General features: G+C 46.7%; 2 protein-coding genes across 2 annotated transcripts; one reads left to right on the forward strand and one right to left on the reverse strand.

Moving 5' to 3' along the window:
• Positions 1–13,392: 13,392 nt before the first annotated feature.
• inhbab (inhibin subunit beta Ab) lies at positions 13,393–17,800 on the reverse strand. The gene is made up of 2 exons (XM_029133067.3): positions 16,855–17,800; positions 13,393–14,670 (listed from the first exon to the last, which is right to left on the reverse strand). Exons 1-2 carry the CDS (start codon positions 17,306–17,308, stop codon positions 13,904–13,906), a joined length of 1,221 nt encoding a protein of 406 aa, XP_028988900.1. The 5' UTR covers positions 17,309–17,800; the 3' UTR covers positions 13,393–13,903.
• Positions 17,801–18,591: 791 nt separating this feature from the next.
• LOC114845181 (amphiphysin-like) lies at positions 18,592–26,239 on the forward strand. The gene is made up of 8 exons (XM_029133056.3): positions 18,592–18,748; positions 19,601–19,681; positions 20,448–20,502; positions 23,458–23,552; positions 23,700–23,795; positions 23,868–23,975; positions 24,054–24,139; positions 26,120–26,239. The coding sequence occupies exons 1-8, from the start codon at positions 18,680–18,682 to the stop codon at positions 26,220–26,222; spliced, it is 693 nt and encodes a 230-aa protein (XP_028988889.1). The 5' UTR covers positions 18,592–18,679; the 3' UTR covers positions 26,223–26,239.
• The last annotated feature ends 1,669 nt before the right edge of the window (positions 26,240–27,908 follow it).

A 27,908-nucleotide genomic window follows, 5' to 3' on the forward strand; every position in this document is an offset into this window, starting at 1 on the left:
TTTAACATTTAACATTTACATTTAACATTTAACATTTAACATTTACATTTAACATTTACATTTAACATTTACATTTAACATTTACATTTAACATTTAACATTTACATTTAGACTTTTGCACATTTAACTAAATGTGAGGAAACATGTTGTGTCATTTAGTTAAATGTGAGAAAACTAGTTATAGGTGCTCCTTTTACATTTGGCACCCCATAGTTCTCCAGGTCTCCTACTTGACACAACTGTTAACCTTTACATTGCCTCGCTGACGGTTTGCCCATTTATTCAAACAGCTGGACTTGAGGGGAAAACTGTACAGAACATGTTTGGCTTCGTTATGATTTTATCAGTACATTCATATGAAGCTGCAGAACAGTTCTGTCAATGTTTTGAAGTCACTCCATCACTTCAATAGTGGATGACAGGGACTGTGGACCTGGGTTGAGTTGACCCGTCTAATGCAACACTGAAAACCAGAACAATGACATGGAGAAAAAAGCTGGGTTCATGTCTGCACAAGGATCTGGGCCTAATGTCAGGTCTGAATGGGGCAAGAAGATATTTCCAATTTCAAAATAATGCTCATCAAAACCAAATCAATACGACATAGAAAGAACAGCATTAAGATGTGAAGCTCTGATAATCAGACCTGGTTAGTGGATCTGTCTCTCTTCTTTCATTTGTTTTCGCCTCACCGCAACATGGCCACATCCCAGGTTACTTTAAGATGAACCGTGCTTCTCATGGATGAGTGCAGGCAGCAGCCACAGCAGGAAGCCGAGTTAAAACTCTATGATCAACAGCAGCATTAAAGCAGAAAGTGAAGCATGCAGAATGAATAAAATTTCTTTAACTGTGGTTTTCTCTGCTTTTTATCTGTGAATGCTTCTGTAGCTCTTTTGTATCTTGGGTCTGAAAACCACAATTACAGTAGTAGAGAAGGTCAAAGGTCACCGACGTAAGTTTCAAGCTTGTTTACTTCATCAGTTTGATGAACACACACACACACATAGATCCCTAATAAATGATTGACTTTGTCTCTTATGTCAGTCACAAACACAATTGAAGGTTATTAAAGGACATTTATCAAATTTCCTTAAACTGCTCCAATAAATGACTTTGTTCTGACTCCAGAACAGATTAATATGTTTGTGGTAATATGATAAACCAAACCTAGCTACAGCAAGTACACACATAAAGCACATAAAATAAACATTTTGAGTCACACCTTTACTTTAATTTGCTCAGATCCTAATAAGTGTCTGGAGCCATATGTTAGCCAGCATCACTTCATCTAAGGAACTTCATTCAGCATCTAAGGAAGGGATGACGTTACTGGTGTGGAGGGACCAAAACAACAAGCCTGTGTGTCTTCCACCTGGAGGCGCTTCTGTTTCTGTCTAGGGTTGCTGCGTTGCGTCACTTCCTGTTTGGTTCTGTATCAGTAGTTTCACCTGTCTCGTCGTGTCTTTAAGTTCCTGTTTGCTTTCACTGCTTTGTCGTTTGTTGTTTTATAGTATTCTTGGATGTTACATCTTGCTTCTTTCAAGGCTTCTGCTTTCATGTATCAGTCGTGTCTGGTCTGTGACCAGCTACTGTCAGGTGGCTGTGCTCTGTTTTTTTCTCTGCTCAGTCTGTGACATTGGAGATGTTTCCTGCTCGGCCACGTTTTTGTGTTTAGTATTTGCTATCGTAGTTTAGTTGTTTCCCTTTATTTTGTTCTGTTTGTTAGGTTCTATTGAGTCTTGCGTTAATTCAAGTGTTTATATTTTTATATCTTCCTTGTTAGTTAGTCTGTCCCGGCTCCATGTGTGAGGATTAGGTGTTACGTGCGGTATGAGTAGCTCGTAGCAGAGCTTTAGTTCCGTTTGCTTAGAAACTTTGTAGCATCCTGATCTGAACATAAAGGCAGAGCACAGCATCAGTTTATGGCAAAGTGACCCACTTTTAGGAAAATGGCCCCACTTCATCTCAAATTCCTCCTTAATTATCTTACACGCACGCACGCACGCACGCACGCACGCACGCACGCACATAGACTAATTAAAACTGATCAGTGGATCTTGTTCAGAACCTCAAGCAGTGACCTGAATCCACTGTATGTTGTGGTTTTGTTGTGTTTTTGTGTCTCAACAGTATAAAAAGTGCTGCTCTTCTCCTCCTCCTCCTGATGAACATTAGTCATCTGTCACTTTACTCTGTGGGCGTCAGAACAAACTGACTCTGTGCTAAAGCCAAAGTCAAGTAAGAAAGGGATCGCGACCATCTGAACGATAATTTTTTTATCTTAGATCTGAGTAGTGAGATCCACATCTGATTCCTGTTCTCTTCAACAAGCTTCAGGAAACCTGCTAATCAACTAATTCTACTACTGCGACCAATCTACAAAATCACAACTTGTTCTCACAAATGCAAATAATCCCTGTAAACCTGTGAATTGACTGTTGAGCTGATAAAATGGATGAGTGATTTTTTCACCTGTGTTACATTTCCATTAGTGTCTCACAGTAGTGGTTAAAGCTCTGTTCCGTTTAGATGAATCTGAACGGTTCTGACACCAGCTGCTCTCAGTCTCAGCTCTAGTCTAATATAGTCGGAGCAGAGTGTGAGTGAGCCGTGGGGGAGGGAGTCTCTGAATAGCAACAGTGAGTCTGTGCTCAGTGATGGAGCAGCAGTTTGGTGGAGGTGGTGTCGAGGTCATCAGGCCTTCCCTCCAACAGCTGACGTGTTCCACAACCTGCCCACACACACAAAATAGATCCTTATTTGACTCACATGACGATCGTCCACCTCTCATCACGTTTTCCTGGACGTCTTCCCTCCTCGCTGTCCGTCTGCACATTCACACCCTTGCTGCCTCCATCAGCAACATGTGTCATCATAAACTCCTCACCTGTAAAAATAAATGTGCTTCTGAGTGATGCCACATGAGGCCAGCACTGCTAAGTGGCTGTCTGTAAAAAGCATGTTTATACTTTTAATAGACCCTAACCCCAAACACCCCAAAAATGAACAAAGAGTAAAATTTATGTTAAGTTCAGTCTGAACACTGGTATCAGAACAAAGCTTTACTTCACTGGAATAATTGCTTAAACCAGTGCAGTTTTTCTTTCTACTCCAGTAAATCCAATGGAAGTCGCGATTTGTGGTTCTGTGATATGTTAGACAAACATTACTTCAGAGTTTGAATGTTTCCAGCCAATGTAAAGGTCACTGAACAGTAAGTGTTTAACCTGTAATGAACTGATGTGGCTGAGTTCACGTCTGTTCACTTCAACACACACACACATCTACGTCTGTGTGTTATGTCATGTTATCTGATAGTTACTCATCAGAGGTGGTGACAATGACATTGATGTAAAAATGAGTTCCCATTAATTGTATCTGTTTAATAAAATTCAAATCATTACTTCAAAAGCTCCACCTTCTCTTCCAGACCTCACAGTTCCTCATTATTTTCTCTTAGTGCTGCTGTACCCCAATGGGAGACGGCCTTTTACTGTCAAGCTCCTCTTTTACAGCATGCATGGGATGAATTAGTTATTTAAGTCGAAGATAACATGAAGATTCTCCACTTGGCCCTGGCCAGGATTAGGTCATCCAGTATATATACTGTATATCTGAACAGAACCCTGCTAATTATTATGTGTGTGTTTCAATCAAACCATCAAGTGCTGGTCCTCAATTCTGATGCTGTGTTCCAGTCAACTGTTTCAAATGCAGGACGAGCACAGAATATCATTCGTAAGGCTTGACTACGGCAACCCTCAATGTATGTGGTATGTAGGTGGAGTTTATTATGAAGGGCTTGCTGTTGAGAGTCAAGGCACTAAGGTAGATTACCTGCTTCATTAAATTATATCTTATATGGCTTCATCTGATATTTTTACTTTGAAATACTCCAAATAGTTCTTCTCTGTTTCACGATCTGGTTTCTTGTTTCTTGTTTCTGGTATTGTTTTGAAAGGACTTTGTTGTCACCCATGTTTTGCTCCAGTTTCACTTCCTGTTTTATGTTGAAAGGACTTCCTGCTAAACGTCATATCAGCAGCTGTTCCCTGTCAGTATCGGTTCTCATTATCCACACCTGCACTTCATCTGCAATCAGTCCACCTGGTATTTAAGCTCCACCTCTCACCCCTGCACCTCGCCAGATTGTTGCGTGTAGTCACCACTTTCCAACGTTCATTGATCTAGTCCCGTCGTGTATCTTGTTTTTGACCGCTGATTCCTAGCCTGCCTAGTCCCTGCCTGCCTTGTCTGCCCTGGTCTCCTGCTCTTGTCTGGTACCGACCTTGTCTGCCTGCCTGACCACAACTCTTCGCCCAACGATTTGGTATTGTAAATCAGTCTCTCGTGTACGAACCTTGCCTGTCCCTGACGCCGACTCTGCCTGACCTTGTTTAATCTCGTATTAACCTCCCGTGTATGACCCTGCCTGATCTGGACCCCGTAACCCGGAATAAACTCTCCTTTTACCACCGTCAAGCTGTGTTGTGCTGTGCATTTGGGTCCTCATCCGTGTGCGCTTGACAGAACAATCTGGCCAGAATTGGACCCAGCCAGCTTCTAGTTAGTTTCCCAGTTGGTTTTTTTTCTCTCCGCTCTTTTGCTTTTCCTGTTTCTGCAGTAAGCCATGGATTTTTAATGCCAATTTACCCAGCGACCTCCGCAATTATTTTAAGATCCTTGCGGAGGATTATCGGAGGGCGCCCGACCCGGCGGCCCAGCGAAGCGCCGTGGAGGTGGCGGTGTGGACCTTGGAGGACGAGGACAGCGTACTAGAACGCCCCAGTGTCCGTCGCCTCTACGAGCGGATGTGCGCGCGACTCGGAGAGTTAAGCGCGCTCCACACCACACCAGCCCCCACGCAGTCCGCTCGGATTACGCCAGCCCCGGTCGCACCGCCGATGGTCCCGGTTTCAGTTTCCTTTTCCCAGCCCCGTCTGACCGTCGTGGCTGCACCAGCCTGCCCAGCCCCATGTTTACTCCGCTGGTAGGACTTCCTGCACTCGTGCGGTCCCCCGTCCTCTGCCCCCGCTCAGGTTCCAGTCCAGTCGTGTCCCGCTCAGGTTCCAGTCCAGTCGTGTCCCGCTCAGGTTCCAGTCCAGTCGTGTCCCGCTCAGGTTCCAGTCCAGTCGTGTCCCGCGCAGTCTCCAGTCCAGCCGTGTCCCGCGCAGTCTCTAGTCCAGCCGTGTCCCGCGCAGTCTCTAGTCCAGCCGTGTCCCGCGCAGTCTCTAGTCCAGCCGTGTCCCGCGCAGTCTCCAGTCCAGCCGTGTCCCGCGCAGTCTCCAGTCCAGCCGTGTCCCGCGCAGTCTCCAGTCCAGCCGTGTCCCGCGCAGTCTCCAGCCCAGCCGTGCCTTGCTCAGGCCCCAGTTCAGCCGTGCCTTGCTCAGGCCCCAGTTCAGCCGTGCCTTGCTCAGGCCCCAGTTCAGCCGTGCCTTGCTCAGGCCCCAGTTCAGCCGTGCCTTGCTCAGGGCCCCATTCAGTCGTGCTCTGTTCAGGGCCTCGTTCAGGCGTGCCCCGTTCAGGTTCCAGTCAAATCACGTCACGCTCCAGTCTCGCCCTAGCCAGATGGCACATCACGCCAGTCGAGCCGGCTCCAGCCCAGTCGGGTTCAGCGCCCGTCCCGACAAGCGCGAAGGTCGCAAGCAGCCCTGCCGGCTCCAGAGAGGAGACCGCAAGCAGCCCTGCCGGCTCCAGAGAGGAGACCGCAAGCAGCCCTGCCGGCTCCAGAGAGGAGACCGCAAGCAGCCCTGCCGGCTCCAGAGAGGAGACCGCAAGCAGCCCTGCCGGCTCCAGAGAGGAGACCGCAAGCAGCCCTGCCGACCTTGTAGCAGTGACGGTCCCTGTCCCTGTCGGTCCTGGGAAGGTGGTCGTGTTGCCCATCGCTGGTCCAGGAGAGACCAGTCTGGCCCTTGTCGGGCCCGACTCGGTCGTTCCAGCTCTAGTTCCTGTTCCTGTCGGCTCCTGCGAGGACGCCGTTCTTGTTCCTGTTCTGGTCGGCTCCTGCGAGGTCGCCGTTCTAGTTCCTGCCGACCTCCAGGAGGGGGTCGCCCCAGCATCGGTTCCTGCCGACCTCCAGGAGGGGGTCGCCCAGCATCGGTTCCTGCCGACCTCCAGGAGGGGGTCGCCCCAGCATCGGTTCCTGCCGACCTCCAGGAGGGGGTCGCCCCAGCATCGGTTCCTGCCGACCTCCAGGAGGGGGTCGCCCCAGCATCGGTTCCTGCCGACCTCCAGGAGGGGGTCGCCCCAGCATCGGCTCCTGCCGACCTCCAGGAGGGGGTCGCTCCAGCATCGGTTCCTGACGACCTCCCAGGAGGGGGTCGCTCCAGCATCGGTTCCCGCCGACCTCCAGGAGGGGGTCGCTCCAGCATCGGTTCCTGGTGGCCCGGCTCTGGCCACGTTCATCTCTGCTCCGGCATCGGTTCCTGGTGGCCCAGCCCCGGCCACGTTCGTCTCTGCTCCAGCATCGGTTCCTGGTGGCCCGGCTCCGGCCACGCTCGTCTCAGCTCCGGGTGGTCCGGCCACGCTCGTCTCAGCTCCGGGTGGTCCGGCCACGCTCGTCTCAGCTCCGGGTGGTCCGGCCACGCTCGTCTCAGCTCCTGGTGGTCCGGTTCTCATTATCCACACCTGCACTTCATCTGCAATCAGTCCACCTGGTATTTAAGCTCCACCTCTCACCCCTGCACCTCGCCAGATTGATGCGTGTAGTCACCACTTTCCAACGTTCATTGATCTAGTCCCATCGTGTACCATGTATCTTGTTTTTGACCGCTGATTCCGAGCCTGCCTAGTCCCTGCCTGCCTTGTCTGCCCTGGTCTCCTGCTCTTGTCTGGTACCGACCTTGTCTGCCTGCCTGACCACGATTCTACGCCTGACGACTTGGTATTGTAAATCAGTCTCTCGTGTACGAACCTTGCCTGTCCCTGACGCCGACTCTGCCTGACCTTGTTTAATCTCGTACTAACCTCCCGTGTATGACCCTGCCTGATCTGGACTCCGTAACCCAGAATAAACTCTCCTTTTACCACCGTCAAGCGGTGTTGTGCTGTGCATTTGGGTCCTCATCCGTGTGAGCTTGACACTCTGTATCTATTGTGTTGCTTCCAGTGCAGTTTGTCCCAGCAGTTACCTTGTGATTTTTAAATCAACTTGTTGACTGAGATTGTAGGTCAGCTAACAAACAGCGGAGCATCACAGCCCAACCCCTTGAGCTGTTCTGCTATTTAAGTACAGATCCACTGAGCTATTAAGCATCAGAGTAAGACATGGGAGAAGATGGAGAAGCCTAGCAGTGGATTTAGCTGCAAACTGAGCTGAGAGTTGGGTTTCTACAGCCTTTGACTGTGCTTGCAGAGCAGATCACAGTTGTGATCTTGGCAAACAAAAACTCACCTGAACATCAACACTAATTGTGCACATGTATATTCATATGGTACGAAACTAAAGATATGTCCTTTGAACATGTCATGATTCATGTTACGTGTCACATCCTGTTTTATTTTGTTAACTTCCTGTCACGCTCCGGTTCTCATCATCCACACCTGTTGCTAATTAGTAATCAGCACCTGTACTTAACCTCCACCTCTCACCCACACCAGTCGCCAGATTGTTAGTTCATGTACTCTTTCCAGCATTCTATCGTAGCCATTCGTGTTTTGACCGTGACCGCCTCGACCATTGATTCTTGCCTGAACCCTGTTGATCCCGCAACCTGTGAAAGACCTGTGCCTGATAATCTGACCGTGAGTTTTTGCCTGATCCTTGTCTGTACTGTCGCCAAGTCTGCTCGTGTACCGAACCCTGCCTGGACCTTGATTCTGAGATTGCCTGCTCCTTTGTGTATTGTCTGCTGGAACGTACTGTGTATGACCTGGACCGCCTGACTCTGAATCACCGAATAAACCTGCACTTAATCACACCTGTGTTTCTGCGCCGTGCATGTGGGTCCGACACCTGCCCAAGCCTGACAGAACAATCTGGCCAGAAATGGACTCCGCCGGTGCAGAGAACCTCCGTGCTCAGCTCATGGCTCAGGAGCAGCGCGCAGCAGAGCAGGAGGAGAAACCAACGCCGCTCTCCAGAGATTGGCCGAGTGTGTTTTGCGACAGGAGACGGCGATGGCAGGATTAACTGAGGCAATGAATCGCCTGACCCAGAGCTCGACGGGAGAGACGAGACCAACCCCGAGCGCCACTGCCGCGGCAGCGCCCCTGGCAGCAGCGGCTCCCATGGCCGTCGCTCCAGACGCCAGGCTAGGCGCCCCGCTACGGTTCTCTGGTGAGTCAGGAGACTGTCGAGCATTTCTCACACAGTGTGAGATTCATTTTGAACTGCATTCACCCGCGTTTCCCTCGGAGCGCGCTCGGGTGGCATACGCTATTTCGCACCTGACGGGGGACGCGGAAGCATGGGCGACAGCGGAGTGGCAAAACGGCTCTTCCTGCGTGTGCACCTTCGCCGCGTTCGCCACCGCATTGAAACAGATCTTCCAGGAAGTCACCCCGGGACGCGAAGCGGCTCAGCGGCTGGTGAATATTCGACAGGGCGGCAGACCGACGGCGAAGTACGCAATCGAGTTCCGCACGCTAGCCGCAGAAGCCGGCTGGGACGCCACCGCACTGGGTGATGTATTTATCCGCGGACTCTCTCGGCGAGTCAAGGACTGCTTGGCAGCGAGGGATTTGCCCAGCAGTTTGGACGCTCTGATCGCCCTGGCGATACAAATTGACCGCAGGCTGGGGAGCAACGAACGGGAGCACCACCGAGAGGAAAGCCTGCGGGAGAACCATCGACTTCGCACCACGAGCCCCAGGAGGGGGCAGCGTGAGCCTGGCGGTCAGTCCGTTCCTCGGAACCCGGAAGTGGGACCGCAGCCAGAGGAACCGATGCAGATTGGCCGCGCACGGCTGTCAGAAGAGGAGAAGCGACGTCGACGCTCCCATGGACTGTGTTTGTATTGCGGTCAGGCCGGGCATCTTGCCCTGCGCTGTCCACTAAAAAGACATGGCTCATCGCTAGCACGGAGGGTAGCGGTGAGCCGAACAATTTTAGGTAGCGCCTCCGCTCGGTCATTGCCTACGGTAACACTAGTCTCCAGTACCCGATCCGTCCAGCAGGCGGTCCTCATTGACTCCGGAGCTGATGCCAGTCTGATGGACGCCGGACTTGTGGAGCGACTGGGCATCGCGGCCATTCCCTTGGCTTCCCCCGTGGAGACGGCCGCGCTGGACGGACGACGGCTCTGGAGAGTTACTCATCGAACTGAACCGGTAATAATGACCTTTTCTGACACTCACACTGAGAAATCACGTTTCTAGTCGTAGAGTCATGCTACCACCCGGTGGTACTGGGCCACACGTGGTTGAGGCTACACAACCCCACACTGGATTGGCGCAAGGGGGAGGTGAGCCGATGGGATTCAGACTGCATGAACACTTGCTTTCAGCCCGCAGTTTCCCAACAGGCACCTGCAGGGGCAACGGCGACAACCGGTGAGGAGATCGAGCAGGCCGATCTGACGGGAGTCCCCGATTGCTACCACGATCTTCGCGCTGTGTTTAGCAAGGTCCGTGCGACTTCCCTTCCGCCCCACCGAAAACATGACTGCGCGATCAACCTGCGCCCAGGGACCACGCCTCCCAAGGGGAGGTTGTATCAGCTTTCGCCCAAAGAGACCCGGGCTATGAAGGAATATCTGGACTCCGCGCTGGCCTCAGGTATCATTCGTCCCTCATCCTCTCCTGCAGGCGCAGGGTTCTTCTTTGTGGGGAAGAAGGACGGTTCCCTGCGGCCCTGCATTGATTACCGGGGTCTCAATGACATCACTGTAAGAGACTCCTACCCTCTTCCCTTATTATCCTCCGCGTTCGAGTTGCTAGCAGGAGCTACGCACTTTACCAAGTTGGACCTCCGTAACGCCTACCACCTGGTTCGGATCCGAGAGGGGGACGAATGGAAGACGGCCTTCAATACCCCTAGATGGACACTATGAGTACCTCGTCATGCCCTTTGGTCTGACCAACGCGCCAGCGGTCTTCCAGGCGTTTGTGAACGAGGTACTCGGTCCCATGATAAATGACTTTGTCTTTGTATACCTTGATGATATCCTGGTCTTTTCCCGCTCCGAGGAGGAGCACATTGCTCATGTCCGTCAGGTCCTCAGGAAATTACTCGAACACCGATTATATGTTAAGGCAGAAAAATGTGAATTCCATGCAGACCAGGTCTCGTTTTTAGGATTTATCGTCAGCAGGGACAAGATCGAAATGGACCCAGCCAAGACCCAGGCAGTTCAGGAGTGGCCGGTCCCACAGAGCAGGAAGGAGGTGCAGCGCTTCCTAGGATTTGCCAACTTTTACAGAAAGTTCATCAGGAGGTTCAGCAGTATTGCCGCTCCACTACACGCACTAACCTCATGTAAGACTGCTTTTCAGTGGACAGGCGAGGCAGAGGAGGCGTTTCAACGTCTGAAACGCAGTTTCGTCACGGCACCCGTGCTGCGGATGCCCGACCCACAGCGGCAGTTCGTGGTGGAGGTCGACGCGTCCAACTCCGGAGTCGGGGCCGTGCTGTCCCAGAGGGATCCGCGGACGGTAGGATCCACCCATGTGCCTTCATGTCCCGCAAGCTATCTCCCGCGGAGCGGAATTACGACATCGGGGACCGTGAACTGCTCGCGGTAAAGGTATCTCTAGAGGAGTGGAGACACTGGCTGGAGGGGGCAGACCAGCCCTTCCTGGTATATACAGATCATAAGAACCTTGAGTACCTGAGAACGGCGAAACGGCTGAATTCACGCCAGGCCCGGTGGGCACTGTTCTTCAGCCGTTTCAATTTTCACTTGTCGTATCGTCCTGGATCCAAGAATGTGAAACCTGACGTTCTGTCTCGTCTGCATGACGCGCAGCAGGAACCAGCGGAACCAGAGTCCATCCTACCGCCGGGATGCCTGGTGGGGGCAGTCACCTGGTCGGTGGAGCGTCGGGTACGGGAGGCCAACCGCGACCGTCCAGTCCCACGCGGCGTCCCGCCCAACCGGCTGTTCGTGCCACCCGACCTCAGGGGAGAGGTCATCCAGTGGGCTCACGCCTCACTAGTAAGTGGACACCCCGGGGTGGCTGGCACTCTGTTTAGGCTAGGGGAGAGGTTCTGGTGGCCGACGGTGAAGAAGGACGTCCAGGAATACGTCGCCGCATGCCCCACGTGTGCCATGGGCAAGGCGTCGCATCAGCGACCGGCCGGTCTGCTGCGTCCTCTGCCGGTACCGCACCGCCCCTGGTCACACCTAGCCCTGGATTTCGTCACCGGTCTACCACCCTCCCAGGGGAAGACGTCGTCATGACGGTGGTAGACCGCTTCTCCAGGTTAGCCCACTTTATATCCCTACCCAAGTTGCCGTCAGCCAAGGCTACGGCCCAAGCCATGCTCGAGCATGTTTTTAAACTCCACGGCTTCCCTTCAGACATTGTGTCGGACCGAGGGCCCCAGTTCGTCTCGCGATTTTGGCGAGAGTTCTGTTCTCTCTCCTAGGGGCTGAAGTTAGCTTATCGTCAGGGTACCACCCCGAGTCCAATGGACAGGCCGAACGGGCCAATCAGCAGTTGGAGGTAGGATTGCGGCTCCTCGCCTCCAGAAACCCGGGGTCATGGGCCAGCAAACTCGTGTGGGTGGAGTTCGCCACAACACGCTGCCCTGCGCCTCCACCGGACTGACCCCGTTTCAGTGTGCCTATGGGTTCCAGCCGCCATTATTTCCGGCTTCGGAGGAAGAGGTCCGCGTCCCGTCGGCGCACGCCCTGGTCCAGCGTTGCCGTCGCACATGGTTGCAGGCACGGCGCACCATGTTGCGGGCACGGGACCAGTACAACGGGCGGGCCGACCGTAAGCGGATACCGGGCCCAGAATACAAGGTGGGCGATCAGGTCTGGTTATCCACCAGGGACCTCAGGTTGCAGGCCCAGACCCGTAAGTTGACTCCGAAATTCATTGGTCCATATACGATATCACAAATTATTAATCCTGTTTCTGTGAGGCTCTCATTGCCCAGGACAATGAAGATCCACCCCACATTCCACATCAGCCGCCTCAAACCCTATCGGTCGTGCCCCATGGTTCCTCCCCATCAACCGCCTCCTCCTCCTCGGATCGTGGACGGAGGGCCTGTCTACACGGTTCGGGACCTCCGCGACTGCAGACGTCGGGGGCGGGGCTTCCAGTATCTGGTCGACTGGGAGGGCTACGGGCCGGACGAACGCTCTTGGGTGCCGGCCCGGGACATACTGGACAAGTCCCTTATCAGAGACTTTCATGCAGCACATCCTGAGGCCCCGTCCCCGGACGGGATGGGGCAACACAGCCACGGCTCTGCGGACGAGGAGGATTCCGGCGCTGGACCCTCCTCCTGATGTCCTCCCTCCGCCCACCCTGCTTCATCACCCGGGCGAGGGGGGGAGATTCGAGCCCTCCTCCTGTTTCCTCCCTCCACCCGCCCTGGGGGGGGGGCTCGTTGGCGCCGTGGAAGACGCCATAGGGGGGGGGGTACTGTCATGATTCATGTTACGTGTCACATCCTGTTTTATTTGTTAACTTCCTGTCACGCTCCGGTTCTCATCATCCACACCTGTTGCTAATTAGTAATCAGCACCTGTACTTAACCTCCACCTCTCACCCACACCAGTCGCCAGATTGTTAGTTCATGTACTCTTTCCAGCATTCTATCGTAGCCATTCGTGTTTTGACCGTGACCGCCTCGACCATTGATTCTTGCCTGAACCCTGTTGATCCCGCAACCTGTGAAAGACCTGTGCCTGATAATCTGACCGTGAGTTTTTGCCTGATCCTTGTCTGTACTGTCGCCAAGTCTGCTCATGTACCGAACCCTGCCTGGACCTTGATTCTGAGATTGCCTGCTCCTTTGTGTATTGTCTGCTGGAACGTACTGTGTATGACCTGGACCGCCTGACTCTGAATCACCGAATAAACCTGCACTTAATCACACCTGTGTTTCTGCGCCGTGCATGTGGGTCCGACACCTGCCCAAGCCTGACAGAACAAACGTGAATGAGTTGTGTCAAATTTCATAGAAACCATCAGAATTAACTCATCTTCAGCCACTTTATGACAAAGGTCATGAAACCCATCCCAGCTGCTTGTCACCTGGACAGGCACGTACAGGCACAGACCAACCTGAGAAGAAGACCAGGCTGAGCTTTAGACTGACTGGCTTCGCTGTGTGTCTTTATAAGCTTTTCATTGCTCTCTGGGGATTATTAGGAGTTTGTTTCCCCACAAATTGTTCTTGTTGCATATTGGTGAGAGTCTTGAATGGAAGTTGACAATTTGAGTTTTGTTTGGGTAGTTTTGTGTTACAACCAGTAAATGATACAGTAATGACAATTTTTTTTGTTTATTGATGAATCAGCTCAAAAGTGGAAAATAAATTATGTAATATTGGCAACAACATTTAATGAGGCTCACACTGACAACAACTGTTCCTGCTGCTGCATCCATTCACCAATAAAATAAATTAATCCCTTAGTACTGGACTTTCCAACAGCTGTTTGTGTTCATTTAGCGGAGCCATCTTCGGGGTTCAGTCTTTGGCTTCTTTCTCACTTGTCTCAGCTCAAACTTTTAAGCTAAGGTAAAATGTTTGTACTGAGATGATAACATTGTCAAAATAACTTGGTTAGCGACTCTAGCAGCTGTTGATCACTTTCCCCTTAAGTATGTTGACACACACATTAAAATGTAGATGATCAAGTTTGATCTTGCAGGATAAGTTGCATAGTATTCTCAGGTTCTTCCAATGTGGAAAAGATTTCTCCCGATGAGAAATACAATGCAGCGTGGCTAAACATCAATAGTACTGGTTGGGAAAAAGTTTCCACCAGGTTCTAGTTTATGAGCAGCCACACTCCTCCACGATCATGTTCTGGATGTCTTTCTTGATGATTTTCTGCTCTTCGTTGTAGTAGAGCATGGACATGGCTCGCAGCCTTGTTGGCACGCAGCATGAATTGATGTTTTGAAATGGGCTGTAGCCCCTCATGCGGTAATGGTTTATGACTGCCGAATGGAATGAGAGAGAAGAGCCACTCAAGCTCAGCATGTGGCTTGGACAGTCACCCTCGCAGTAGTTGGCATGGTAACCAGATGGAGCAATAATCCAGTCGTTCCAGCCAATGTCTTTGAAGTTGACGTAGAATTGTCGCTTACAGCAGACGCGCAGTTTGCCGTCGCAGTCTAGACCTCGTTTAAATCGGCGCTGCACTGTCTGCTGCTGAGCTCGCAGCGTCGTCATGAGGAAAGGTCTGTGTGACTGATCTCGACCTGCAGCAGACTTACTGTCAGCAGATGTCAGGACAGGCAAAGCTCCGACTTCGCTACACAGCGGACATGAAATCTGCAGGCTCAGCAACCTGCTGCCCCTGTCAAGCACAGTCTGCACAGCATGAGGAAGAGCTAGTGTGTGCCAGCCACTACGACGAGTTTCCACCATTTTCTCAGAAACACACTCCTTGTCAAGCTGTAGCAGCTGTAGCATCACTTTGCTTTTTGCTCTGTTTCCTTTTGATATTTTTAGGAAGATCCAGATGTTTGCCTGTTCCACCACCGAGTCTCGTCCTTCAGGTGAAATGTCAAAGGTCAGTGTGTTTGGAGAGTTACCTGCAATAGAGGCCACACATTCAAGAATTAGCCATAGCCACCCATACAATGATTTTTTTGAAACAGAAACAAGTGTGAATAATGAGAATGGTTTGCACGCCTATTTCCTCTGGATGCAGAAGAACTAAAGCAGACTTATTTACAGCAGTAAGACCTTCCTGGGTCAGAGAATGAAGACCAACCAATCACTGTCTTTAAATGAATGAGTGGACCTGATCCACTCATCCTAATTTAAATATTGAGGACATTCTCTCTGACAGTTTATTTTGGTTGATGATGGTTGGACACCTCTCCCTGCGCTGCCTTTGTCTCCTTTGTCTTCAACTTCTGCTGCAGAATAATTACTGAGACCCACATTTATCTGAATAGGGGGATTATTTACGGCCTGAGATCATGTGGAATTACGCCTCCACACCCCCCTCTCTCTGTCCTCCAATTTCGGCAAGTCTTTTAGAAAGGTTTGAATCAAAGATCTTTCTGAAAAGGACTATTTATAGCACAAAACCATTATGTCTATTAGGTCACAGTTATTGGTCACAAGTCTGTTCATGTTCAAAGAAACAATCTGTGATTGTCCATATGTTTAGAAATCATTGGATTGGATAGACTCACTAAATATTCCACTTGTTGCATCTGTGGTTTAACAGTTGAAGTGTCAGTTGAGAATTAAACAGCATCCTGTCAGGAGTCAGCTTGCTGTAATCTGTTTTAGCCCTGACTGGCTGGACTGAGACGCTGCCTCTTCTGTGCATGAGCTAAAATGTCACACCTACACTAAATGACTACTGTTGTGGAATTCTAAGAATGATGCACATGTGTCTGATTTTGTTTAAAAGGTTTGCTGTCCAGGAGATACAGAACCAAAGCTTCAATGGAAGAGGAAAACCAACAGAAACAAAGGTGGAAGGAAAACCACAAACAATAGGTGACAGAGACATTTCAGGTATGTCATCATACAGTAAATGTTTTCCAGTGTTAGAATCTTAAGGCTTTGAACTTTCAAACTAAACAATGTTGGTTCAAACAGATCTGGAGTCTTCATATCTGCATGTGGTAATATTAAATCAGAACACAGTCAGTGTGCTGGATTTATCAGTTCAACACAACATACTTAAACAGAAACAGACTCTTTGCTGCTATATGATCCCCTGAATGCCCATAAAAGCATAAATGAAACAGACTTGACTTTTAGCCTGAATCAATACAATCAGACCGATTGTGGAAATATGTAAACAAACTTTGAACTTTTAGGATTGTGGTGATTGAGATGAAGGGAACATCCAGATAATGAGAGAGCGAGAGGGACATCTGGGCAAATGGATTTGGGTTGTCTCATTTTAACAGGGATAAACCTGGGTCAGTAGAAACATCTGAAACAGGAGATTCAGACATTGGATATGTCTGTCCATCCCAACCTATTACTACCACATTCAGACTGTATGTAGGGTGAAAAAGTTTAAGGATACATAATTTAGGAGGAAAATGGAACAAAGGTCCAAAACCCAGAGCCTCCTCTGTCAGCGTGATGCTGAACTTTGACTCCATCATTAGTTCCTTCAAAGCTGGACCACTGGAACTCCTCACTTGCTGTAGCCAGAGTCTAACTGGACTCAGGAACAGAGATCACATTTCCCCTTTATCAGCTTCTCTGCATTTGTGTTAAGTGCTTAAGTGCCCTTAATGACAAAGCTCCATTTAGCTCTATTCTTCAAGACACCCTCAGAAATCCTAGCTCCTTATGTTCCCAACACAGCACTGGGTTCCCAGAGTGCTGGTCTACTTGTGGTTCTTGTAGTTTCTAAATGCAGAATTGGAGACAGAGCCTTCAGCTACCAAAGCCATGCATTAATGGCTGAAGATGGATCAAGTTAGTTTGATGAAGATTTTGACCCCACTCTCTTCTGACCATGCCAGACCTCAACTCTAACATTAATACCCTTCCTCTAGTGCATCCAACGTACTCCAGATTTGAGGGAAGGGTAGTGAGGCAGAGCAGGCCTACAGCAGCTGGGCAGCGTGTCTTGGTGACAAATGTTGGAAATCTGAGGATGAGTTTCTTAGTGATGAGTTACTGTGTCTGTGTAAGTGTATTTGTGTAACTATACCTTTTGTAAATTCAAATTATGATGGGCGTTGGACAACAGGAATTTGGACTCAAATGTTCTAATTGGCTGTTCGACTCACCTGGCTCTGCGAAGGTAATAATTTCAGAAGGGGGTTCAGGTGATGGGGCCTTGGTGCCCTCCTCATCGGTTTCCTGGATCTCCACACTACCGTCCTCAGCCACGCGGCCCACGTGTAGCTTCGTGATGGCATTAAGCAGTGCAGCTCGAGGGATCAAATGTGTCAGGTTGGGTCGGGCGCTCAGGTGCAGCATGCTGAGAATGTGGCGCTTTACAGCCTCCACCATGTCACCCTGACCCCCTAACGATGATGAGTTCTTCTTCATCTGAAGCAGAGAGCAGGATGGGCACTGGGAGGACGGTGAGCCCTCCTGTAGCCAAGGTGCTCGTTCAACATCTGTGGCTAGAGGTGATGTTGGTGAAGCATCGATTAGAAGACCAATGGCAATGAAGAGGAAAAAGCCAAATAGACGGCGGCACATGGTGATCTGATGCTCTATCAGTAGTTTAGTCATTCTGGGTCTGCAGAAATTCAACAGGCCTGGAAGCAGGAGTCCTTTCAGACTTAGAGCAGAGTCCAGCAGAAACTGAGTAGAATCACTTTAATGGCAGATTCAGAGTAAGATGAGCTTCAGGTTCTCAATCTGATCCGTCATCTGATCCACGTTAGTTCTGGGTGTTGCATGTCCTCAAACCATTTTTCTGGTCTGAATGGATTGAGTATTGTTGAGCAGAGGTTTTGATTCTTTCTGGTTCTGAAGGATCCTGTTCTGTCTGGTCCTCTGCGGTCCAGTGCTGTGAGCTGTACCAATGTCACTGTGCTCTGCTTCTGTGCTCTTACTGTAATTATAGCTGAGCCGGGCCGAGCCCTCCCCCTGACACAGAGGTATTTCCCTCTCATTCAGGGAGGAGGTCTTAGTGTGTCCAGACTGTTTGTGGTGTTTCCTCCTAAATCAACGTCACGACACCAGAGGAGGAGGAAGGAGGGAAGAGGAGGAAGAGAAGAGAGTCCCTGATTCATTAACTCACACCACACACACACACACACACACACACACACACACACACACACACACACACACACACACACACACACACACACACACACAGATGAGTCAGCACTGCGTCACTGTTGCCTCACGTGGAGAGTTTCTTTTTAGACTTTGTTGTGCTATTCAGAGTGCTGATAGAGACACAGGGCCCCCCTTCTGGTGGTAGTCTACATCTGCAGCCTTAAAAGCACAAGCCCCAAACCATGGGCTGTTTCATCAGAACATTCAAACTGAAATCACAGTGAGCTGCTGCTCTCATCTGGACATTTGTACAGGTGCAGAAATGTTTTCATCTCAACTGTAAGACGTTGTTCTCATTATATAATGTCACTTTTCTCTCTAACCTATCTTTTAAGACCAAATACAGGACTAAATTATTTTAAATCCAAGAGCAAGATTGGGCTTTAATATAGTATTGAGCTAAGCTCCAGACCCACAGAGTCCTTTTTCAGTCCTGACGTTCTCATGCTTTGAGTTTTTAAATGGAATGGTTAGTTCTAGGTAAGAGGAATTTACCACACATTTGTAGGGCATTGGAGCAGTCTAACAGTGGGGGAGACCTGTTCCCTCCCACACCGGGGGTATCTGAGCCTGAAGGCGCTGCTCAGAGCATCCACTGTCTGATGCACAGGATGAGGGCTTGTCATGATCAACGGTATCATTGTTACACGCAGCAGTATATGTTTGCAGTAGGCCGTATTCTGTGGGCGGGCGGAAACGCCGGGGTCATATGACTGCGGCTTTAAGCTCCGCCCCCTCCACGCGCGCGCACGCACCTCCCCCTCTTGTCCGTGGCTGTTGGCGATAATCCGCCTCTCTGTCTCCGCAGTCATCATGGCGGAAATCAAAACGGGAATATTTGCAAAAAACGTGCAGAAGCGTCTGAACCGAGCGCAGGAGAAGGTAGGAAGTGAGGATAATGATGATCATGAGGGATTACGCTGAAAGGACGGAAACAGATGGAAAAGGAAAGATGGAGAAAAGCAGGCTGGAGGCCTGCGTCACTGTTATCCACCTATATTCACAACTCTGTGTTGTTGGTTTTGTCAGACGGTTGATAAAGATTTTAACACGATAAATAATTGATTCTCACTTGGTGACATAAGTACAATTTAAAAAAATCAAATATCAACAGATATTGAGCGGAGCGATCCGATTGGTTGAGTCACAGTAACACCCGACAGTCATTACGTCACATGTATAGTGAAACGTGTCAGAGATTAATTTAATGTTCTTTTGTTAAAGAAAACTTGATGAAGTTTTTTTTTCTAGTATAGAGGACATGGTGAAAACTGATATGTTTCCTTTTTGAATATATCCATATGTTTAGCAGTAGTCTAGTTTTACTGTGTAGCCTGCACAGTGGGGTCTGTCCATGGTGCTAAAAACCTGGTTCTGTCCATGGTTCTGAAAACCTGGTTTTGTTAGTCGAGTTTATCCATGGTGCTGAAAGAAAATATAGTTATAAGTTAATAATTACAATAATTGGAATTTTATTGATCACACGTTATTTATTTCTGCATTTGACCCATGCCTTGGAAATTTAATTAAGAAAATGTATTAACTGTTTTAACATAACATAAACATTAACATTAACATAAAAATCGAATCACATGTTTGTCAGTGATGTTTTCAAACCTCTTTCTGAATAACAATAAAAATATGTATCTAAAGAACTGACTAACCTTCTTGCTAAGTTATTCACTAATTGACTAACTAACTTAACCACTTTTACATTTGTTTACATTTTCTCAGGTGCTGCAGAAGCTGGGAAAAGCAGATGAGACCAAGGATGAGCAGTTTGAACAAGTTGTCATTAACTTTAGACGACAAGAGGTGAGACGATATTGAAGGTTATTGACCGGATAAAATAAAACAAATAATTAGTCATTATATTGTCCATCCTTAGGAAAACAATAATATGATCCATAGTTCATCATAACTCGCCCTGTAGTCTTTTGGAGATTTCAGTCTGATGGCATTAATATACAAACCCAGTTCAGATATTTGCACATTCAGGAGAAACAAGAGCGGCATTGCTTCACACTTTGCCTGATGTTTTCTCTGCTGAACTGATTATTCACCACCACGATAAAGCCACTTCTTATAAAAAAGGCCACACAAGTATTATTAATTAGATAAAAGTTGTAATTCATACTCATTCTCATAGAATAACAAAGAAATGTCAGTGATCTGGGGACCAGATACTAAATATTTATTTAAAATCAATTTTGTTTATTTATATACGGCCAATTTACAACAAAGCAAAATGCACTGCACAAAGCAACTATTAAGACATTACAAAATTGTAAAAGACAACCATAAAACTCAACAAGGTAGCTTTTCATTTAAAAAATAAATTAATATTTTTTTTTTATTATTATTATAATAAAAAAATAATTATATACTGATAAATCATCAATTTATCAATTGGAAAAAGGGAGTTATGCATTCACTTTCAAATGTGTCGACTGTAGCTGTGACTCATATTTTGTTTAACAAAAATCATCAATTTGACTCACATTAATTACAAAAAAAACAGAAAGGTGGACGAAGAAAACAGTTGAAGTTTTTCATTAACCAGACTTTTGTCTTCTGTCAGTCTGAAGGCTCTCGACTGCAGAGGGAAATGAAGACCTACATCTCTGCCATTAAAGGTTAGAAAGCACCTTTTTTCAATACAATACTTTATAGTTCTAACATGGAACAAAATTAATTTTAAGGCCTTTTATGGTCTTAAATTCTGATGCAAACATACAGAATTCATATTTCACTATTACCAGGAAACAGTGGAGTAAAAAAAACTTTGCCAGAAGGAAGCTCCAGCAGAATCAGGTTCAAAGTCCAATGATACCTGTAGAAAACTATGGCACAACTAAGGAACATGCATAATAATATGCAGTGCAATGGTGGCATGTTGGTGGGTATAAGGAGGAAAAGCTCAGTGTGTGAAGGATGTCTCAGCATCTGAACCTACGGCAGCTAAGTCTCAATAGCTGAGACCTGAGCAGCTTTGATTGTCAGCTTCAGGAAGGTTTCAGTCTCGTCCTAAAGTAGAGGGTGTCTGATTTAGAACCTGAACAGGAAGCTGGTTCCACATACTGTACGGTCAGAGTTGTGGGTCTCCTGGGTATAGTTACTGGTTCAACCATTTTGTCTGTGTCTAGTCTCTGGTTCAACTGTTCTGTCCTTGTTTTGTTACTGGTCCAGCCGTCTTGCCTGTGTCCAGTTACTGGTCCAACTGTTCTCTCTGTGTTCTGTTACTTGTCCAAACCGTCCAGTCTGTCCAGTTACTGGTCCAACCAACCTGTCTGTGTTTAGTCACTGGTCTAATCGTCGTCTCTGTTCCCCGTCTCTGGTCCAACCGTTCTGTGGCCAGTTACTAGTGCAATCATTTTGTCTGTGTTTAGCCACTGGTCCAACCACCTTGTCTGTGATGACCTTTGCTTTGAATTGATGCTAGAATAGTTGCACCATACCTAAGCCAGGTGCCTTACCACACCTTTACAACTGGTCTTCCTATTTTTCTGCTTTTATAGTGTGAAATTCAGTGCTAAGATTCAATCACGACTCTTAGTAGTCTTAAGCTAAAACAAGGTCCACAATCAAACACAATCTTGAGAAAATTACTTTCTGTACATGTTCATGGATGAAATTTCAAGAAAAAAGTCTGAGTAAGAGACAGGAAAATAATTTACAATTAATTGATGCCCCCATATGGCCGCGCCCCTCATTAATCACGCCTCTGCCTGACCTACATCCTGTTGTCTGTTACCAGTGCTGATTAAATTGTTAACTCACCTGTGCATTTCCCTCTGCCTGTGTATTTCTGTTCCACCTTATGGATAGGGTATATTCCGTCCGTCTGCTCCTCATCAGTGCTCCATCCAGATGCTAACAGGTCATAGAATTTTAGTGTTTTTGTTCCTAGCACAGCCATCATGTTCCCCTTCCACTTTGTTGAATTGTGCTTTCTCTCCTCTTTGTTAACCAAGTTCCATGTTTTTGTGTCAAGTGTCAAGTCAAGTGACAGTCATGTTAGATACATAATGTGCTTTTAGTCAAGCTATGTGTGTCTGTTCATGGTCAGGCCACTTGTTTAACATATAATTGTAGTACCCAGTCAAAAAGTAAAGATTTACGGATGGTCTGATGTTCCTTTATTGTTCTATCATCCTCAAACCAACATAAGATAACCAAAATACTGTTGTCGTGATCTGCTTCTTACCTCCGTATTTTTCTTTCTCTTGGCTTTGATGGAAGTGGCGATGTTTTTGGCCTGGTGGCTCAGTTGGTAGAGCGTTGGCTTGGTCCTAGGTTCAAGCCTACCAAAGCACCAAGTGTGATCTTTAGTAAGACACTTCCCTCTAGCTTCCTGTGCGCCACACTGTGGCTGCCCACTGCTCCCCCCAGGAGATGGGTAAAAATGCAGGGAATAATTTCCTCAATTTGGGATCAATAAAGTTCAATTATTATTATTATTATGTTCTATGTTCTGTGATTTAGGATCCTGATTACTCAAAGTTAGTGTTTTAGATGGTGATGAGAGATAAACAACAGGTAGTGGGCTGTGTGGGTGGGTTTCCTGTAAATTTCTATTCCTAAACTACAGGTATGGCCCGAAAAGCTGCAGAACGAATTTTTAGTGTTCAGTGCAACTTATAATGGTCATGTTCTGATGCCAGGCTACTGTAAAACAGCACAATACACCTTAATTTGCAATTGCCGGGGCTTTAAGTAGTGTTCTTATGGCCTGAACAGCTGCAATACAATGTTTTAGTGTTTCAGTATTGGTTTCTAACAGTACAACTTATAATAGGTTCTGATGCCAGGCTACTGTAAAACAGCACAATACACATTAAAAGCACAGTTGCAATTGTTGTGGTTCTAACTAGTGTTCTAATGTCCTGAAAAGCTGCAGAGCGATGTTTTAGTGATTCTGCATTGGTTTCTAACAGTACACTTTATAATGGTCATGTTCTGATGCCAGGCTACTGTAAAACAGCACAATGCACCTTAAAAGCACAGTTGAAATTGCTGTGGTTCAAACTAGTGTTCTTACATGTATCTTCATTCCCTCTGATGACTTCACACCTGGATTGGTGGTAAAACATTTCTACTAAAAAGAAGAGATCTAGTTGACATGACTCAACCTTCAGACTATACACAGATGCAAACAAATCATTTGTGGGACTATACAACTTTGACAGATACAATAATTATTAATATTTAGAGTTGTTGGTATTTTGCCCTCCTGGGTTGTTTTCTGCCCTTTGAAGAGTGCTTTTGTTTATCTAGTGTTTTAGTTTTGGTGTATTTCTTCAGATTTATTAAAGTTTTCAGTTTTAATGTCTCTGGGTCCTAAAGAACTCCATCTACTTGAAATACAGATATAGAGAAATTAAGCCACAGGGCAAATAAATCATCAAACACTATGACACATGTACATCACACCATTCACTTCAACATTGTGACAAAAACTACATGTACCTGTATGTATCACTTCACATGGATGAAAAACATCTATACCTGTCAAGGAAACTGAAGTTCTTTATGACCCCACTGCTACAAATACCTTGTTTAATCTCAGTACACATTGTTCGCACCTGCAGGGATGCAGCAAGCCTCCATCAACCTCACGCAGTCCTTACATGAAGTTTATGAACCAGATTGGCACGGGAAAGAAGACATCATTACGATTGGAAAGGTAAGAACAACAAAACCCTATTTTAGACTCAAACAGATATAAGTGGTGTTACCTTCATATAGATTATGTGCATCTTCAGGTCAGGTACGTATCAGACAAAGAACCTTCATGTTTGATGTAATGCGTTTTTTCATTTTAATATTTTAGGACTGCGATGCCTTGTGGGAAGATTTCCACAACAAAGTGGTGGACTCCACACTTCTGAATCTAGATGAATACCTGCAAAGGTTTCCAGACCTAAAGGTAAAGGAACCTTTTCAGTTCAGATTTAGAATGTCCTGTGAAATGTCTGAAAATGGAACCTCAACATTTCAGGCTCGTGTGGCCAAAAGAAGTCGGAAGCTCATCGACTATGATAGTGCTCGACATCACGTTGAAACTCTCCAGGTGTCTGGGATGAAGAACGACCGCAAGATGATTAAGGTGAGTCCACAAATGTACTAAAAGTTTATATTTCAGTATTTCTTTATTCCAAGTGTTACTATGCAGCTTCATTTACAGGCAGAGGAAGAGTTGAAAAAGGCTCAGAAAGTGTTTGATGAGCTGAATGTTGGTCTGCAGGATGAACTACCGACTCTGTGGGGCAGGTGAGTCAGGTCACAGCTTTAGGCTTTGGGTGCAAAGTTTATTCACTAATGAGAAATGTTGCCTGTAAAGGCTTTGCTCATTTGCCTATAATTTTTCCACAAAAGAACAAAACAGCTGAATGGTGCAGAATAAAAGTCCAAAAACCCAGACATGTAGATAAAACTCACTGGAAGGGCAAAGGCTGAACAGATTAAGTTATAAGAGATGTCCAGGTTGGAGAGTCTCTTGTAAAGAGGCTGCACAAGAGATCCAGTCCTGTAACTAAAACATTACAGAGTGGAGCCAGAGAGCAAGGAACACACAATGCATTATTTAATAAAAGCATAAGAAATACCAAGGCAGATCAGCATAAGTGGGAAGTAAAACTGATTTGCACTAAAACTATAAAGGGTTAATAGTGGGTAGGAACAAGAAATCTGGAAGTGTGAACAGAAACAGATAGAACAACCTACAGTAAGAGGAACTCCTGATCACTCAGCTACTCATGGCAGAAAAGATGATATACAGGACAATAAAATTCACAGACATTTCTTGACATTGAAACACTTCATCAGCCTCCAGGAGTGTTGTTGAGACATGTGAGACAAGGAGGATTCTCCAGGAAGGTGGAGAATTATACAAATAGGGTACTTCTGCCTTCCTAGTGATGAACAGGCAGGAGAGGCACATTTCACATGCCTATGAAGAATATTGTGTATTCTTATTCTTATTTTATTTAGGTGCATAAAGGTTTGGAAAGTTAAGGCAGACAGCCTGGCAAGCAACAGGAGGCTAAGGTGGTGTTTAAATGTAACATAATTATTCTGAGATCTACCTCCATGTAAGGAGAGGCAGCGCAGCGTGAAGGAGTACAAAAAACTCAAACAGAACCTTTCTTTGCCCCAGAGGATTCTGTGTCTGTGATAAGCCAAGAATAATGATATGGCTCCTCAGTAGTAACACAGCTAACAATGCAAAACACAGCATGTGCTGTAAAGAGGGCTGTTGTTGTTGTGAAAATTTCCCATAAAAAGACTGATGAGAAAGTTGTCTTTTGTGTAATTGTAATAAGAAGAAGAGTAAAATTAATGGGCAAAGCAAATCAAAACATGCATGTGCACAACCAATAACCCAAAGAAAATCCCAAACCCAACCAATGCTGAACTACTGTAAACCAGCACTGGGGAGATCAGAACATCACTACATAGGTGTGATAGAAAGACCACCTAATCTTCAGGTCATCTCTGCCTTTTTGTCCCTTTCTCTGGCAGAATGGAATGTCTCTCTTGTCCAGTCAAATTGCATGTTACCACCTCATCTGTTACTGTGTGGAGATGTTTACATTCTTCCACTTGATACCACTGGTGTCTCGCTATAAGAGAGAAGTAGCAATGCAGGAGACAAAAAGAAGGGTTTTGGATTTGGGCAGTCACATAGGAGCCAATTCCCCGGAGTGCCAGGCAGAGACAACTATGAATTATACTCAGTCTAAGCAATCAATAAGATACATAAACCTGACATATGATGAACAAAATGAGATGAATTGCACGCATAAGTAACATGTATTTTGAACATAACAAGGCAAAAACTGTATGAAAACAGTACAGGATAAGAAAGGACAGAAACAAGAATAAGAACATTTTTTTCCGTTACATCGTCCACCAATCATAGGACCGGTAGTTTGATTCCTGCCTTCTCTGAGTCATGTGCCAAAGTAACTGAACCCCAAGTTGCCCTCGGTGTCAACATAAGCTCTGTCACCGGTGTGTGAATGTGAGTGTTTGTGTGAGTGAATGGGTGAATGTGAATGCAGTGTTGAAGCGCTTTGAGTACCAATAGGTAGAACAGTGCTATACAAGTGCCATTACAAGGACCATTACCATTACCAATTATTTACTAATGAGAAGTGCAACAGATAAAGCATGACACTCCACTACCACCTAGGGGTGGGGGACTGACCTGCCACAATCACATCCCATTTTTTTTGTCTTCTTTTGTAGCCGAGTGGGTTTTTACATCGGCACCTACAAAAGTGTGACAAGCTTGGAGACAAAGTTTCATCGTGAGATATCTCTGGTGAGTTTAAAAAAAAGAAACACTTGATGTCACAACTAGAAATCAGAGATTGGGTTCCAAGCCCCAAAAATAATAGAGCTTAGTGCAAGAGCAGCTGACCTGAGAATGAAGATCGTGGCAGATAGATAAACACCTGGATCCCCCAAGGCCGGTTACCAAGAGTAAGGGAAGCACCTTCTGAAAGTCTGCTAGAAGATGTCAATAAAGCACTACAAACAATAGCAACTACAGTATGACCATCACTGAAACCAATCAGGTGATATACAGTACAGCAACTGTGATCCTGAGGTATTTGGCTATAAGATCATCACATACCATAAGGTGCAGTATCCCCCATAGAAACGGAGATTGGAGGCTAAGATCAAGGCAACTCAGAAATAAGTTAGCCAACTACAGTATCAGAGCTACAGAAAGGCATGACTAAGAAATACAACCTACCTAAGAAGTACAGCAACCTGACCATACCTGAGGCCTTGGAGACTGCCAAGCGAAGGCTCACAGCCTTGGATACCCAGCTGAAGAGATACACTGAGACACGCTGAGAGGAAGACGCCTCATTGAAGGACAACCCCCTGCACGTTATATACCACCGACAGATAGAAGAATTGTCTGATATCGACAAATCCTACCTATCACTGGAAAAAGCTGGACTGAGTACAATAGAGGCTGGGAACTACCACACCAGGCTGTAGTGGACAAACAAGAAAACAAGGCTGTAGTGAAAGATGTAAAAATCCCAGGTGAAAGCAACTTCAGGAAGAAGGAGCAGGAAAAGATCAAGAATTACCAAGGGCTGAAAGAAGAAATAGAAAAAGATGTGGAGGGTGAGGGCACAGTTGGTACCCATGGTGATAGGAATACTATTCAATTCAATTCAATTTTTTAATTTATATAGTGCCAAATCACAACAAAGTTATCTCAAGGCACTTTACAAAGTAAGGTTTAAGACCTCACACAACTCAACCCAACAAATCCCAGGGGCTGTACCCTAAGCTGAGAGAGTGGCTCCAACAGTTCCCAGGAACAATATCTAAGATCTCTTTCCAGAAGAATAAGACTCCAAGGAAAAGGGGGGAGTGGGGAATCAGTCTGTGTCTGTCTCTCTCTCTCTCTCTCTCTCTCTCTCTCTCTCTCTCTCTCTCTCTCTCTCTCTCTCTCTCTCTCTCTCTCTCTCTTCCTCTTCTCTCTCTCTCTCTCTCTCTCTCTCTCTCTCTCTCTCATATATATATATATATATATATTCATATATATATATATATATATATATATATTCATATATATATATATATATATATATCTATATATAATATATATATATTCTATCTATCTAATATATCTCTTTCATCTTTATCTCTATATATCTATATATCTGTTATATATCTGTATCTATATCTCTGTCTCTCTCTGTCTAGTCTCTCTTCTTATCTCTCTCTCTCTCTCTCTCTCTCTCTCTCTCTCTGTATGTCTCTCTCTCTGTCTGTCTGTCTCTCTATCTGTTCTCTCTCTGTCTGTCTCTCTCTCGTCTGTCTCTCTCTCTGTCTCTCTCTGTCTCTCTCTGTCTCTCTCTGTCTCTCTCTGCCTCTGGTGGTGGTGTGCGAACGACGCGCCAAGATCCTGTGGGACTTCCAGATCCAGACTGACAAATGGTAATGGCGAACCAACCAGACATTGTGGTGGTGGACAAAGAGCAGAGGAAGCCGTAGTGGTGGATGT

Source organism: Betta splendens, chromosome 17, assembly GCF_900634795.4.
Source record: "Betta splendens chromosome 17, fBetSpl5.4, whole genome shotgun sequence".
NCBI classification, from domain to species: Eukaryota; Metazoa; Chordata; class Actinopteri; order Anabantiformes; family Osphronemidae; genus Betta; species Betta splendens.

What these genes read in the sequence shown, in the direction of transcription:
- inhbab (XM_029133067.3), bottom strand. Translation starts at nt 17,308, where the DNA reads ATGACTAAACTACTGATAGAGCATCAGATCACCATGTGCCGCCGTCTA. An exon ending in TATTACCTTCGCAGAGCCAG is followed by an intron (nt 14,671 to 16,854) that starts GTGAGTCGAACA and finishes CCTCTATTGCAG; the next exon opens with GTAACTCTCCAAACACACTG.
- LOC114845181 (XM_029133056.3), top strand. Translation starts at nt 18,680, where the DNA reads ATGGCGGAAATCAAAACGGGAATATTTGCAAAAAACGTGCAGAAGCGT. An exon ending in TGAACCGAGCGCAGGAGAAG is followed by an intron (nt 18,749 to 19,600) that starts GTAGGAAGTGAG and finishes ACATTTTCTCAG; the next exon opens with GTGCTGCAGAAGCTGGGAAA. An exon ending in CTACATCTCTGCCATTAAAG is followed by an intron (nt 20,503 to 23,457) that starts GTTAGAAAGCAC and finishes TCGCACCTGCAG; the next exon opens with GGATGCAGCAAGCCTCCATC.